This window comes from Rhinolophus hipposideros, assembly GCF_964194185.1.
Source record: "Rhinolophus hipposideros genome assembly, chromosome: 22".
NCBI classification, from domain to species: Eukaryota; Metazoa; Chordata; class Mammalia; order Chiroptera; family Rhinolophidae; genus Rhinolophus; species Rhinolophus hipposideros.
This window is the reverse complement of record NC_138068.1, coordinates 20,088,213-20,103,569: the sequence shown is the minus strand read 5'-3', so window position 1 is coordinate 20,103,569 and position 15,357 is coordinate 20,088,213. Positions and strand designations below refer to the sequence as shown.

At 44.0% G+C, this 15,357-nt stretch overlaps 1 protein-coding gene and 1 pseudogene across 2 annotated transcripts; both read left to right on the top strand.

The window, feature by feature from the left end:
* The first annotated feature begins 4,430 nt into the window (after nt 1-4,430).
* On the top strand, nt 4,431-5,954 carry LOC308490766 (nuclear RNA export factor 2-like; annotated as a pseudogene). Its single transcript has 2 exons — nt 4,431-4,469; nt 4,554-5,954. The product of its transcript is annotated as a nuclear RNA export factor 2-like (transcript).
* A 2,066-nt stretch (nt 5,955-8,020) lies between these two features.
* On the top strand, nt 8,021-12,274 carry PROCR (protein C receptor). The gene is made up of 4 exons (XM_081033596.1): nt 8,021-8,374; nt 10,450-10,701; nt 11,074-11,349; nt 11,572-12,274. Exons 1-4 carry the CDS (start codon nt 8,296-8,298, stop codon nt 11,685-11,687), a joined length of 723 nt encoding a protein of 240 aa, XP_080889722.1. The 5' UTR covers nt 8,021-8,295; the 3' UTR covers nt 11,688-12,274.
* Nucleotides 12,275-15,357: the final 3,083 nt, after the last annotated feature.

Here is a 15,357-nt window from a genome sequence, read left to right as displayed (position 1 = left end):
CACCTGGGTTTGAGTAGTCCAGCTCTGTCTTTTGCCAGTTAGGTGTTTTTGAGAAGGTCAGCTCACTATTCTGTGCCTCTGTGTTCTCATCTGTAACATGGGAATAATGGCTATTTTTTCATACTCTTCATAGGACACTAATGAGAAGAAAACACATGTACTCTGCTTCCTTAATACAGTGACTTGCACACTGTAAACTCTCAATACATCTTATTATTATTATTGCACATCCTAAGGGGAAGGTAATCTCTGAAGGGACCACAGTTCACTGTTATCTGAGTTGGGCCTGTTGGTTAAACTGTGTACCTTTCGTAGCTAACAGGGGAGGGAGAGGGCTGGTCCTCTGAAGTCCAGCTGGGCACACGGCCAGTCCCTGGCTCAGCCTGGCTCCTGGCAGAGCCTCTCCTCATTCACTGAAGCTGCACAGCTTCCTGTCTCCCTTATCTTCCCCCAGCATGTACTCTCTGGAGTACCACCACTTGCTTCCTCACTTCCCTTTGCCCAGCAGGACCCTCATTCTTTAGGTCTCGGTCAAATCTCAGCTGCTGTCATCCCTGTGCCCACTCTGCTCTGTGGTTTTCTAACCCTCAGCCACCAGGCAAGATACAGCATGGGCTCTGGCTCCAACCTCAGCATTTCTCCTCTCTTCCCCACCCCCAGCCCTAGGTTTAGAATGGGAAAGGGGGATACCCCTCAAGCTGCCCCCACTCACCAGCTTCCCTACCCCCAACGCTCTCTTCCCTCTCCCTGTACCCAATCCCATACCCTCATCCTCTTTGAGTTCAAATCCCTGTTCTGCATTTCTAAGCTGTGTGACCTTGGGCAAGTTACTTAAACATTCTGGGCTTTCATTATCTCATCTGTAACATGGAGACAATGAGCCTCCTGCTAGCTGCCCCAGAGAAAGTGATAAAGGTCTGGCATGTAATATGAATTTGGGGCACATTTTATATTATACATAACATAAATATTCAAGCACATTGGATATTTGTGTTGATGGAGGGTGATCCCCCCAAATTTTTGACATACTCTGTGATGGTTAAGATCACAAACTTTGACATCAGAGAGACATGGGTTCAAATTACAGTTTTCTGCCCCTCCGCCATCAGGCAAGATGCAGGATGGGTTCTGGCTCTGGCTGTGTGACCTTAGGTAAGTCACTTACCCTCTCAGAGCCTCAGTTTCTTTATTAGTAAAATAGGGATGTTAATGAAACCCACTTCACTGGGCTGGGTATGGATAAAGTGAGATTATTTATGTAAAGAGCTTAATACTGTCCTGGCCCATGATAGACATTAGCTATAATAATAATTGTTGTCTCTGCCACCGTGTTTTCCCGAAAATAAGACCTAGCTGGACAATCAGCTCTTTGGACCAAAAATTAATATAAGACCTGGTATTATACTATGTTATATTATATCATATCATATTATATCGTATTATAAAGACCTGGTCTTATTTTACTTTAAGACCTGGGTCTTATATTAATTTTTGCTCCAAAAGACACATTAGAGCTGATTGTCCAGCTAGGTCTTATTTTCGGGGAAACACGGTATTCAATTTTCTGGGCACTGGGGTGTGAGGATGATGCTTGGAAAATAGCCGTTGCTGTTGCCACCTCTCTCCATGACAGATCTTAGCTTGGTGGGAAAGACTTCTCTGTAACTGGCTCTCTGACTGGTGGTGTGGCCGCACTTTAACCCCAGTGACCCAAGCTCTACCTGCATAGATTAAAGACTCATAGCACTCAATTCCAAATTGGTTCAATCATATACTTTATCACTTTCCATGCCAAAGCAGCCTCAAGCCCTCAAGGGAGAAAAAAGGCAAAGCAAAAAGACAAACAAACTCACTAGGAATCAGATAAAGCAAAGTAAAACCAAAATGAAGTGCCATTTTACACCCAACTATCTGACAATACCAAGGGGTGGCATTGGATTTGGAGTGAGGGAACTCTCATTCACTGCTGGGAATATAAATTGGCTCAAATCTTTTGTAAAACAGTTTGTCAGTATCTTGTAAAATTGAAAATGCAGGTACCCCATGACTCAGCTATTCCACTCCCAGGTTTGCTCCTACAAAGATTCTCCCACACATGCACAAGAAAACATGTACAGGAATGTTCATACCAGCACTGTTTGCAATAGCGAAAAACTGGAGAAAAAACCTTTAATGTCTAACAACAGAATGGATAAATAAATTGTGGCATATTCATAAAATGGCATATTATAAAGCAATAGAGATTAATGGGCCTACACTTAACATGGATGAATCTTATTAATAAGTCAGATGAAAAAAGCAAGTTGCTGAGGAATATATGGGCTTCAATGTCATTTATAGAAAGCTCAAAATGTACAAAATACCACCATATATTGCTTAGGGATATATGCATATATAGTGTAAGTATATACAAGTTCTGACAATTAAGTTTGTGAACTTGATGCAATGATGTTGCTAACCTTTTTTGATATCAGAGGGATTATTCATTATGAATTTGTACCAACTGGACAAACAGTTAACCAAGTTTGCTATTTGGAAGTGCTGAAAAGGCTGTGTGAAAAAGTTAGACAACTTGAACTTTTCTCCACAACAATTCCTGGCTCTTGCATCACGACAGTGCACCAGCTTAAAAGGCACTGTCTGGGAGGGAGTTTTTAGCCAGTAAACAAATAACTGTATTGGAACCCCCTCCCTACTCACCTAATCTGGCCCCCAATGACTTCTTTCTTTACCTGAAGATAAAAGAAATATTGAAGGAAGACATTTTGATGACATTCAGTACATCAAGGGTAATACGAGGACAGCTCTGATGGCCATTCCAGAAAGAGTTCCAAAATTGCTTTGAAGGGTGGACTGGGTGCTGGTGTTGGTGCACAGCTTTCCAAGGGGAGTACTCCGAAGGTGACTGTAGTGATATTCAGCCATGAGGTATGTAGCACTTTTTCTAGGCTGAGTTTGCGAACTTAATTGTCTGACCTCGTAGAAATGTAAGGTAAGGAAAACTAGCAAATACCGATTAGTGGTTATTTTGGTGGTGGGACAGGGGAGAGTGATGTGATTGGGGAGGAGTACACTGGGGGCTTCAATTACATTGGTAATATTTTATTTCTTATGGGAGGGGGGTAGGAACATGTATGTTTGTAATGAACTTCTTCAAGCATAAAATAATTCTTCATATAATATTTCATAATTATTTTTTATAAAAGCCAAGACAATATAATTGGCAGTGATTTAAGTCCTTCCACTTTTCCTGAGTCCCAGTCCATGAAAATAAGGCCCTCATTCGTCTGACGAGACTATTTTTGTGAGCTGGAAAAAACTGTGCTGTTATTTCTAAGCTAGGTTGCAATAAGCTACTGTGTTTCCCCGAAAATAAGACCAGGTCTTATATAAATTTTTGCTCCAAAAGACACATTAGGGCTTATATTCAGGGGATATCATCCTGAGAAATCATGCTAGGGCTTATTTTCAGGTTAGGTCTTATTTTCGGGGAAACACGGTAAGAGGTCAGCACGGACACTCTTGAATATATTCAGTTGAGAGCATAGGAGTCTGGTGTACATCCAGGTTTGCCCCGATTCCACTCTCCCTCCAAGGAAGTATATAAAATAAAGAGTTAAAATTCCCCCTAAACACTTTATTTAATTCCATTCCCCAGGGATAATCTCCATTGATTGTATCCTTCCACGAATTTTTCGTATGTGTATAGAAATACACAGATTCAGACAGAAAGTTATTTTTTTAAATATGAGAATGGAATTATATATAATTACTTGGATAGAAGTAAAAATTTTTAAACTAAAAATAGATGGAATTATACTATATGTATTGTTCCATACTTCCTTAATCAAAAGGCCGAGAAGCGATTCCTTCCTTTATTCACTTATCAAAATCTCAAGTCAATATATCAGCTTATAATGATCTGCCACCCCCTTTTACCTAATCTATTACTTAAACTTCTATTTTTAACTCAACAAGAGATATATGGTCATATTCTAGATGCAAAATTTCCAACAATACAGATAGAGTGATAAAGCCCTTCACAAAATAGAGTGAAAAAGATTGCCACCCCGAACACACGTGCGCGCACGTGCACACACACACACACACACACACACACACATACATTCCCAATCTCAGGCCTCTCCCCCTAGATCTAAACCACTGCTATATTTTCTGTATATCTTTCCAGAGTCACTCACTGCCATAAAGAAATAAGTTTTTTAGTTGTTGTGTGTGTAGTTGACACATAAATGTTTCTAAATGGGACTCCATCTTACCTGTGTGGCCTTGATAAGGGTTTAGAGCCTGCTCTCACCTTCCTTAACAACCTTCCTTAGACCCGTCACAAACCCCGAGCTCCAGACCCCACAGATTCTCCTCACAACTGTGAGGACAGTGGTGACAGGTCACTGCCTTCAGGCCACACCATGGCACCCTCTCCTAACTTCCATCCCAACAGTAGCAGCGTGAAAGGGTGTAATGAATACCAAGATAGAACTCCTCCAGAGAGACAAATGGAAAACACACCGGATGAAACCTTGGAGGGCTAGTTCAAGATCACAATTCCTTATGGGATGAAGTAGGACAAAATATGGCTAATAAATTCAATTCAGAGCCATTGCAGTGTCCCCTTTACTCCAGTGGCTTTCCACTATGCAAACAACCCGGCTCGGTTCTTTGTCCAGGATGCTCGTGCTGCCTCTGCATTGAAGGATGTCAGCTGTAAGATTCATGATGATGCAAATCAAAAGATAGCTATCTTTGTCAATACCTCTACCGTACCCTACTCTGTGCACAATAAGTCGGAGTCAAAGGAAATGGAGCTAAAGCTGACCATGAACAAATGATATGATATCTCCCAGTAAGCTCTTGACCTTCATAAGCTCCACTTTGACCCAGACTTGGTGGGCCTTGATATTGATATAATCCTGAATCGAAGAAGCTGTGGCTGCCACCCTGCAGATTATCAAAAAGAATTTCCCTGAGCTATTGTCCTTAAACATGTGCAAGAACAAACTGTACCAGCTGGATGGCCTGTCTGACACTATAAAGATGGCCCCCAAAGTCAAGATCCTGAACCTCTCCAAAAATCGGCTGAAGTCAGTATGAGAGTTAGAAAAGATGAAAGGGGTGAAGCTCGAAGAGCTGTGGCTGGAAGGGAACCCCTTGCGCAGCACCTTTCCAGACCAGTCCACCTACACATGTGCCATCAGGAAATGTTTCCCCAAGTTGTTATGCCACGATGGCCGGGAGTTACCCCCACCAATTATAAGTAACATTGCAGACCTAGAGATAATCAAACCTTATAAGGAAAGCTATAAAGGATCTGAGATCCTGAAGAATCCAGCCTTTCAATTCCTGCTTCAGTATTACTTGATCTATGACTATGGATACCGACAGTGCTTATCACGATGAGGCCTGCTTCTCCCTGACCATTCCCTTCGACCCCAAGGACCTAGCCCCAAGAAGTTTGTGCAAGTACTTCAAGGACAGCAGGGATATGAAGAAAGTCAAGAATCGTGACCTGCAGGTTCAGCTGCTGAAGCACAGAAAGCATGACATGTTGATTCCCTCAATGTATTACCCAAAACTCAGCATTATCTTAGCTCCTATGTGGTAGACCTGTGTGTCCAGACAAAAATAATGCTCTGTGTTTCTGTCAAAGGGGTGTTCAAGGAAGTGGAAGGAAAGTCTCAAGGGTCTGTCCGTGCCTTCACCGGAAGCTTCATCTTGACTTCTGGCAGCAATTCCAGTCTGTGCATCTTGATGAACCGATTGTGGGGAATGGCAGGACAAAAGAAACCCAGAGTGCCTTCTCCATTCTAGTACCCACATCCACCTCCAGCTCCACCAGCCTCTCCACAGAGCAGCAAGAAATGGTGCAAATTATCTCCACCCAATCTGGGATGAACCTCCAATTGCCCCAGAAGTGCCTTCAGGACAAAGAGTAGAACTAAACCAGAGTTGATCAGGTCTTCACTATGCTCAAGACCAATGGCCAGATCCCAGAGGAGACCTTCAAACAAATCCCCTAAAAAGAGCCCTTGGATGTCATCTTTGCCCTCATCTACATCGTTTTGGTTTCTCTTTTCTCCAGCTGTGTAGAGCGCCCCTGAAAAGTGTGTTTTTATATGAGCAAGAGTGACTCCATTTTGTATGAGGAAGAGTAACTCCATCTTGGACACTGAGTGCTATGGAAATTCCCCATGAAGGTAAACAACAAGTAAACAACCCCCAGATGCATGGTGTGGCAGCTGCACGGACTAAAGGAAACAAGTCTGTGAGGACTGATAAGGTGACGTCATATACCTCTACTGAAGCCCTTAAAAACCCAGGACTTTGACAGCTCAGAGGGCCGGTCTCGACTGAGAGGTGACTACTCCAAAAACCTGCCTGCTCCATCAGACTCAGACCAAACCTCTGCCAGACCGACCTCCCGGACCAGCCGCCCTGCACACAGAATCTGATAGACTCTGGGACTGGTTCATTATCAAAATACTTTACTAAATTGTTATTGTTATATTGATGGCCATATTGCTATGATTATATTGTGATATTGATGTTAAAGAGGCTATTCTTCTCACTGCATTTTCGGTGTGAATAAATGAGCATATTGAAATGCACTAGACTTGTGTGTTTGCCTTAATTCTCACTCAAAGCCACGCCTACCATGGAAGCCTCAGTCAGTGCCAGGTAGATCCTGAGGGTCTGAGAATCTCTTGGGAATTAGTCCCCCTGACTTGCAGGAAGAGACTGCAGCAGGTCTGTGAGTCCAGCAGACTGTCGTGACACCAGCCTAAGGCCATGCCCATGATTGGGGTTAGAGGCCTGGCTGACGGAGAAGCCAAAGTAACCTAACTACCTGAGGGCCAGTTGTTCTGTTTATTTTCCCCACTCATGATTGCTGTTTGTTTTCATAGTAAGAGTGACGTAATACATTGGAAAAAAATAAAATAAAAAAATAAATGTTTCTAAACGGTACATAATGTTCTGCAACTTACTCTTGCAGATTTATGCATGTCATAACTATCTTATTAAGTCATCCATTAGCTGATATTTACTATGATGTTGTTTATTATGTGCACTATTCTAGGCACAGTAACAAACCAAGATGGACAGCCTCTATGCCTATGAACTTACATTCTTGTAGGATATTCAGACAATAAACATGTAAATAATTTCAGGTAGTGCTAAGTAATATGATGAAAATAGAGTGGGGATTGGGCAGGGGAAGTTTTTTATTAACTGCTGCATAGTATTCCACAGTATAAATTATCATACTTTAGGGGCGTAACTTTCTAATTTTTCTACTTACTTTCTAGATTTCTAGAGTAAGAAATACATTTTATACTGCTATCATACCCATCATAGAAACATACACATAGACAACCAAAACACATATACAACCGAACCGATATTTCATGAAATAATGTTTAACTTTACCAAGGGTGATGCGCTTGAAAATTTTTATTGTTCTATTTCATTAAAAAAACAAAAAAAACAAAACAAAACAAAAAACCCTACTAATCATGACCTGCTATGTTGTTTTCATTGTCCACTAATAAGATGGTGAACTCCGTTTGAAAAATATTGCTTTAAGTAACCAATCCTCTGTTAAGATTTAGATTGGTCATAATTCTCTCCTGGTACAAATTATGGTACAGTGAGCTGCTCTATATTCATATTGTGATTATTTCTGAGAGCAAGATCCCTGATTGCATAATTACTATTTCCTTAAAATTCTGACAAAATGTATCCAGCATGCTGGAAAACTGGATTCTAATCCCCCACCTCTCACATCATGATGCATAAACTTTGGGCAAGTCCCTGAACTTCTCTGGACTTTGGTTACCCCATTAGTAGCCTGCTGGTCATTACACCCTAGACTCTACTTTAAGTTGAAAACAGATGCCCCACCCCCTGACTCAGAGAGGGCAGGACTTCTCTCCCAGCCCTTCTCCCCCCTTTCCGCTGCTCTCTGTCCCGCAGAAAGCTGCCCAGGGAAAAGGGAAAAGGCAGGTCTGGGCAGGAGGGTGCGATGCAGGGCGGGACAAGGGGAGGGCCAGGGGGAGGCCGGCCCCCTAGTAGGAAATGAGCCGGGTAGGAATAACACTTTATAAGCCTGACGCCCTTCCTCCTCCCATCCCCCCGGGCGACCTTCCAGCCTCCTCTGTTCAACCTCCTCCCCTCCCAGGCAGTCCTCACTTCTGGTTCCTCTAGGCTGCATTCAGTGGGAGCCCCCAGCCTGCCAGAGCCAAGAGCCCAGGTGGGTTCAAGAACCTCAGCCCCAGGATGTTGACGACACTGCTGCCATTACTGCTTCTACTGCTCCTGCCGGGCGTGGCCCATGGTAGCCAGGAAGCCTCAGATGGTGAGTTGGGGGGCACATCTGCCTCAGGATGGTTCTGAAAAGTCTGAGTTCGTGGGCAAGACCAGAGGAGAGCTTATCCCACAGTGTCTGTGTCTGCAGCTGGCTAGATCTCTCTATAGGGCAGGCAGGATCCTAGGGACTGGTTTGTGTCCCAAAGCCAAGGTGAGGAAGTATATAGTTCGGCACATGGGAAGGAGGAGATGGAGATTGCTGGAGGAAAACAGGACTGGAAAAATGGGAAAGGGACAGATAGAAAGGGTGAGGGAATTAGCCTCAGGGTGAGGGGAGAGATGGGATAAAGTCTGGAGAGGGAGAGCTGAGAGGGATGATGAATGGGGTGAGTCTAGGGAAGATACTCAGAGATAAGATGGCAGATGGAAGGAATGGGAAAACACTGGGAGAACTGAAGGAAGATTTGGGGCTGAGATATGTGAAACAGAAACAGAGACTAGAGAAGGTGGATTTAGATTGGGGGCAGTTGATAAGATGAAGCTAGGAGAAAGAGAAGCTGTGGTCAGTGGGAGAAGCTGTGGTCAGTAGGAGATCAGGGTACCCATTTAAGCACAGAAGGGAAGTTATTGCCCTGCATTGTAATTGCACAAAGGCCTTCTCTCCCCTCTCCCACAATCCGTATAGCTTCAATCTTCCCCTGAGAAAGGGAGTAAATAATAACCAGTATTCAAAGAGTGCTCACTATAGTTAATGCATGTATTGACTCATTTAACCCCTACAAAATCTCTACAAGGTAGGTAATATTATCTCCATTTCACAGAGGAGGAGACTGGGGCACACAGCAGTTAAGAACCTTTTCTAGGGTTACCCTGCAGACACAGAGCATTTCTTAAATGCAGATGTGGTCCCGACACACCCACACACAGAGATTTACAACCCCAGATTCATTTCCTCCTCAGACATTCTCTGGGCACCTACTCTGTGCCAGGCCCTTACTAAGTGTAGGAGGCAGAGATAACCAGGCATGATTCCATAGCCTAGAGGAGCCTCAGTGTGTTTGGAGACAGTTTTGTAGAATCTGGGATCACTGAAATAGATCCACTGTGTCTGGGAGGGTAAAGAGAAGAGCCTTCAGGAAAACTCCGAGGAGAGGACAACAGAGCCAGGTCTTGAAGCAAGAATAGAAGTTTGCCAGGAGGAAGAGCAACCCTGACATGCTATTTACATGTCAGTTAAAAGGCAGCACGAGGAACACCAAGGAGTCTAATATATCTAAGCACTGGAAAGAGGCTGACAAAAGCAGCTGGGACCTGGTCCCCTAAAGACTTTGGACTTGATTCTGTGGCTAGCCCATAGGGAAACAGTATAGCTGGGTGGCTAAGAGTGCTGGATTCAGACAACCTGCCTTCAAACCTTGGCTCTCCTGTACCATTTTAGCCTGTTTCCCATTTGGATTGGGATTCATAATAGTAGCTACTGCCTTATGTTAATGGAAGGCGCAAATAAGATAATAATGTAAGTAAAGTACAGTGCCCAGGTCGTAATAAGCACAATAAGTATTAGCTATCATGATTGATAGGGAAGCGTGTCACTGCAGGATGTTAAGCAGAAGGACATCACCTTATTTCTGGGTCAGGTGGAGGTCAGACTAGAAGGGGTGAAACTGAAAAATGAGGGCAGGAGCATGAGGAAAGAAGTTACTACCCCAGTCCAGATGAGAACCAGTGAGGCCTGAAGTAGGGTAGTGGCGGAGGAGACACAATTTGGATTTTCTTGTAGGTCAGGGTTTGTTAACCAACTGCAAATGAGGGGAGACAGGGATGAGAGAAAGAGATTGGAGGGGCTCTTCCACGGACTGGATTATTCCGAGGCAAATGGCTTCTCCTCTTCCAGACTCAGTTTCCTCATCTGTAAAATGAAAATAATAATCCCTATCCTGTCTTCCTGTCAGGTTTACTGTGAGCATCACCTGGGAGGAAGGGTGGGAGGACACTTTATAGTTTATGAAGGGCAGGGAAGGTGGGCCGCCTGCCTCCGGCCTTCGGGTAAGGGGTTATTATGTCTGGCTACACGCCAACTCGTCCCACGCTGGCCAAGGACCAACGCGCTGACTTCTGCCCCAGGCCCGCAGAACTTTCACATGCTCCAGATCTCCTACTTCCCAGACCCCCACCAAGTATTGCACCAAGGTAACGCGTCGCTGGGGGGGCTTCCGACACACGTGCTGAAAGGCGAGGGCTCCAATATCACGATCCTCCAGCTGCATCCCTTGCAGGAGCCCGAAAGCTGGGCACACACGGAGAAAAGTGTCCAGGTCTACCTGCAGGAGTTCTACGACCTAGTGCAACTGGTGCACCGGGAGAGGGGCGTGGCCTGTGAGTAGCTCGCGCAAGAGGGGGCGGGAAGGGGCCGTGGCGTGGGCGGGGCCCGGGCAAATGGGGCGGGGCCTTATGGAAGGGACCGGTTTCAAAAGGGATCTTGTGGATGAGTGTGGTCTTCTGTGGACGGGGAAGCTCTCAGGAGCCCAGTGTGCCTCCGCATTTGCTGATTGCTGGGTGGGAGTTCCAAACTGGAGAGGAGTGGGTGTCCTAACTTATGGGCCCTCCGTTAGGCCCTCTTCTGGCTGGCATGACCTCAGGGTAGAACCTGTTGGGAGGCCCTGTCCCTTATATACCCTGAATCTCGAAAGTTCCCACACTTGGCACCCTCTCTAAACAGACCTCTGACCCTGAATCCCCCGTCCACAGTTCCTCTGACTATTCGCTGCTTCTTGGGCTGTGAGCTTCCTGCTGAGGGCTCTAGAGCCCATGTGTTCTTCGAAATGGCTGTGAATGGAAGCTCCTTTGTGAGTTTCCAGCCAGAGAAGTCCTCATGGGTGGCAGGGCCCCAGGCCCAGTCCAGACTGGTCACCTACACCCTGCATCAGCTCAACGCCTACAATCGTACTCGGTTGGAACTGCAGGAATTCCTGCAGAACACCTGTATGGAGTACCTGCAGGAACACATCAAGACAAAGTCGAAAGGTATGATGGGACTGGCCAGGGGCCTGTGTGTTGGGTGGGTTCCAGGCAAATGGATGGTCCTGAGGGATGGATACCTTGAGCAACAGGAGGCCCCGGGCTGGGGGTTTGGAACAGAGTACACATCACTTAAGTCACTTGGGTGAGATCCCGTGGGGTTTAACTCAAACCGTGGGATTCCTTGGGGGATATGTTCTTCAGGCTAACTCTCTGCATGTTCTCCAGGGAGCCGAACAGGCCGCCCCTACACTTCGCTGGTCCTGGGTGTCCTGGTGGGCAGTTTCCTCATCGCTGGTGTGGCTGTAGGCATCTTCCTGTGCACAGGTGGACGACGGTGTTAATTACTCTCCCGCCCCCTCTGGAAAAGGGTTGTACTGATGGGTGTCTGGCAAGGGAAGATCTCAGCTCACTGAAAAACCAAACAGATTCCCAGTCTGGGACATTATGTCCCAAAAGGTTTGGAGTGACAGCTCTTTTCTTCTGCCAGATCTGCCCACCAAGAGTTTGGGGGCAGGAAAAGAGAGAAGTCTAGATAGACAGAGGACTTCTAAGAACCTAAGAACGTGCATGGTTTGCTGAATTGGTCTGAGAAATGAATGCTTCTCTATCTTTGTGGAAAAGAGATAACGGAGTTGGGATGCTGATTGTGGGGTCTGTAGCCCATTCTTCAAAAGACAAACAGAATCACCTGAGGCATTCAAAACACATAACCAAATAAAACAAGTCATCCACAACCAAAACAAACAACATGCAATGTTGTTTGTGTGTCAGACTTGGTGTATCAGCCTTCGGAAGGGACGATGGTATAATAAAAGTAGAAAGAGATAACCAGAGAAATGAAGGAAGTGTAAAATCCAAGTGATATGGGAGCTAGCAGTTGTTAATGAATCAATCAATTAATAATATTAATAAATTCCTTACCTACGTATAAGGCCTTATTATTTCCTCTGCAAAACTTCTGGAAAAGTAGCCTATACTCTTTGCTTCTACTTCCTCATCTCTCACTCTTCAACCCACTGCAGTCTGACTGCTCTAAAATCATCAATGAACTCTAATTGTGAAGCCTTCACTCTCTATGATATCTGCAACATTTCACTGTGGACTAGAACTCTTTTTACCCCAGCTTCTGAGATTCCATACTTCTAATTTTTAGAAACCATTCTGGCCATTCTTTCAATCCATAAGTAAGAGAGCAAGTATGTCATCTTACTCAATTCACCTTGGAAATGTTAGCTTCCTTAGAATTCCATTTTTGGGCTCCTTTTGTTCCCCTTTAAACTCTACCCTTTCTGGGTGACCCACTAACTTCTATGGCTTCAAATATCACCTATCTGTGGTAATTTCCATGGGAAGAAATATAATTTTGTCTTTGAGAGCTTTGTCATTAGAAAGACTTGAGTTTTAGTTCTTTGAGCCAGGCATTTTAACTTCTTCAAGTCTCAGTTTCTTCATAAACAAAAGCTATGATAAAATGTACAAAAAGTGTATGAGGTCTGACAATTAAGTTCGCGAACACATCGTAGAAACAGTGCTTCATACCTCGTTGCTGAATATCACTACGGTCACCTGTGAAGTACTCCCCCTGAGAAACTATGCACCAACACCAGCGCCTAGTCCATCCTTCAAAGCAATTTTGGAACTCTTCTTCTGGAATGGCCATCAGAGCTGTCGTCGTATTACCCTTGATGTCCTGAATCTCATCAAAATGCCTTCCTTTCAATATTTCCTTTATTTTCGGGTAAGGAAAGACGTCATTGGGGGCCAGGTCAGGTGAGCAGGGAGAGTGTTCCAATACCGTTATTTGTTTCCTGGCTAAAAACTCCCTCAAAAATGAGCTGGTGCATTGTTATAATGCAAGAGCTTCGGGACCATTTCTGCACACACCTTTCTCATGCCAAGATTTTCAGTTAAGATTTTCCTAATTGTTTATTGATATTTACTTGATCTGCTATGCTTCTCACAGTCAGCCAGCAATTTTGACGCACAATTTGATGAATTTTTCCAATGTTTTCAGCAGTTCTGCTCGTTATTGGCCACCCTGACCTCTCTTCATCAGTGACACGTCCCTTCCCCTTAGAAAAACATTTAATCCATTTGTCTCTGCCGTTTTCTTCATGGCATTGTCCCCACAAACTTGGACTAAGATATCCCTGATTTCACTTCCACTCTTGCCAAGTTTAACAAAAAATTTAATGTTTGTTCATTGCTCTAATTCAAGTTCAGACATTCTTGCAACAGCACACAAAAACACGCAACCACAATAATGAACGCCACTCAGCAAGACACCGCCACATGTTGACACGAACACAGCTGTGAGACACTGATATACCAAGGTTATGAAACCTTAGCAAGCTGTTTGTACAGTGCTGTTAATGTAAGCACACAGTGGCAAGTTCACGAACTTAATTGTCAGACCTCATATACTAAAAAGAATACCTCTTTACGTCAGAGAGGCATTATTCATATTAAATTAAGAATATGTATGTATACTCGATAAATATAGCACTTGCTGCTGACCTCCAGACCCTGCCATTTGCATTAATTCTTGAAAATCATCCCTGCCTTAATATTATACAGGCATTTTAGAGTCGACATGTTCAAAATAAGCTCCATATCTTTCTCCCCAAAACTGTTCTCTCTCTTCTGTTTACTATCGGTTAAACAGAATTACCATCAAACCAAATCAATGTAAAGACCTCAGTGTTAACCTTTATTTATCCCCTCTTCATCCCCACCTTCAAAATACAGTCTCAGTAGAATTCATTCCCTCCTATCCACTCCATTGCTTTTGTTCAAGATATCATAATTCATCATTTTCTCTGTGGTAGGCATGGAGGTGTGCCACCCACCTTCAAGGAAATACTTGCTGTTCACCTACAGGGTGTATAGCCAGCATATAGCGGCTTGCTGCTTCAATTCCTTCGGTGTCTGCCTCACCTACAGAGAACAGTTCTGCTCAAGGTCATATTTATCGTGGGGCTGTCCTCATGTGATGACTGAGCAAGGGTATACAGGTTTGGCCATTTTGGCCTACGGCAAGACAATTCTGATGAACAGTACTCACTCCAGAGCTCCTCGCCAAGTTAGCTGGGTCTGTGGTGGATCTACATTGCAGTTTGACTTTTCCCTCTGTTCAATCCTGCTTATTCTCCCAATTAATATCTTACACCTCAAACTCTGTCTCAGCCTCTGCTTCCAGGAATCCCAATCTGTGACTGACAACCTCTCTTTCTGTCTCCAAATTGAGAAATTTCCTTAATCTTTTGTCTGGATCGTGGCAATAACTTCCTCCTAATTGTTCTTCTGGTAATCTGATTTCTCTGAGTTCTGTTTCATCCTCTACATGATAATTAAAAAATATCACAGATCTTATCATATCATTGTTCTGTTTTTTAAATTTCCCATACTTATTGAGCTAAATTCAGCTTCTTCAAAATGACATTTAAGGACTTACACAATCTGGCTCCACCCTAATTTTCAAATTTTATTTTCTACCACTTCTTTTTGTCCAATTGTGCTTTCAGTTATCAATTCTTAAAGCATATTTTAGAATGACAGAAGTAATACAACAACAGTAGCAATACAGAAGTTTACAAAGAAAAAAGTAAAAGACCCCTGATCTCTTCTTCTCCCTAAACCCTTACCCCAAAGTTATGCCAAGATTCTTAGTTGCAAGCAACAGAAACCAACTCTGCCAACTGAAGGGGGAAATAAATATATTGGAAGGTTACCAAGTAATCCTCAGAGTTGATGGGAAGGCGAGCTAATCAAGCTCAGAAAATAGAACCAGGGATCATAGCCAAAGTCACGACACAGGAAAAGTCTAGGTAAATAATACAGCTAGAACCACTACCTCCATCACTACTGCAGACTGACATCTTAAATGAATTCTACTCTGTTCCTGTGTCTTTACTCTCTTTGTTCAAGATTCAAAGTTCTGGTGGGAGGATGCAACTGACCAAGCCTAGAGCATGTTGCCTTGGCCTTAGCTGCAAGCGGGGGTCAGGGGGA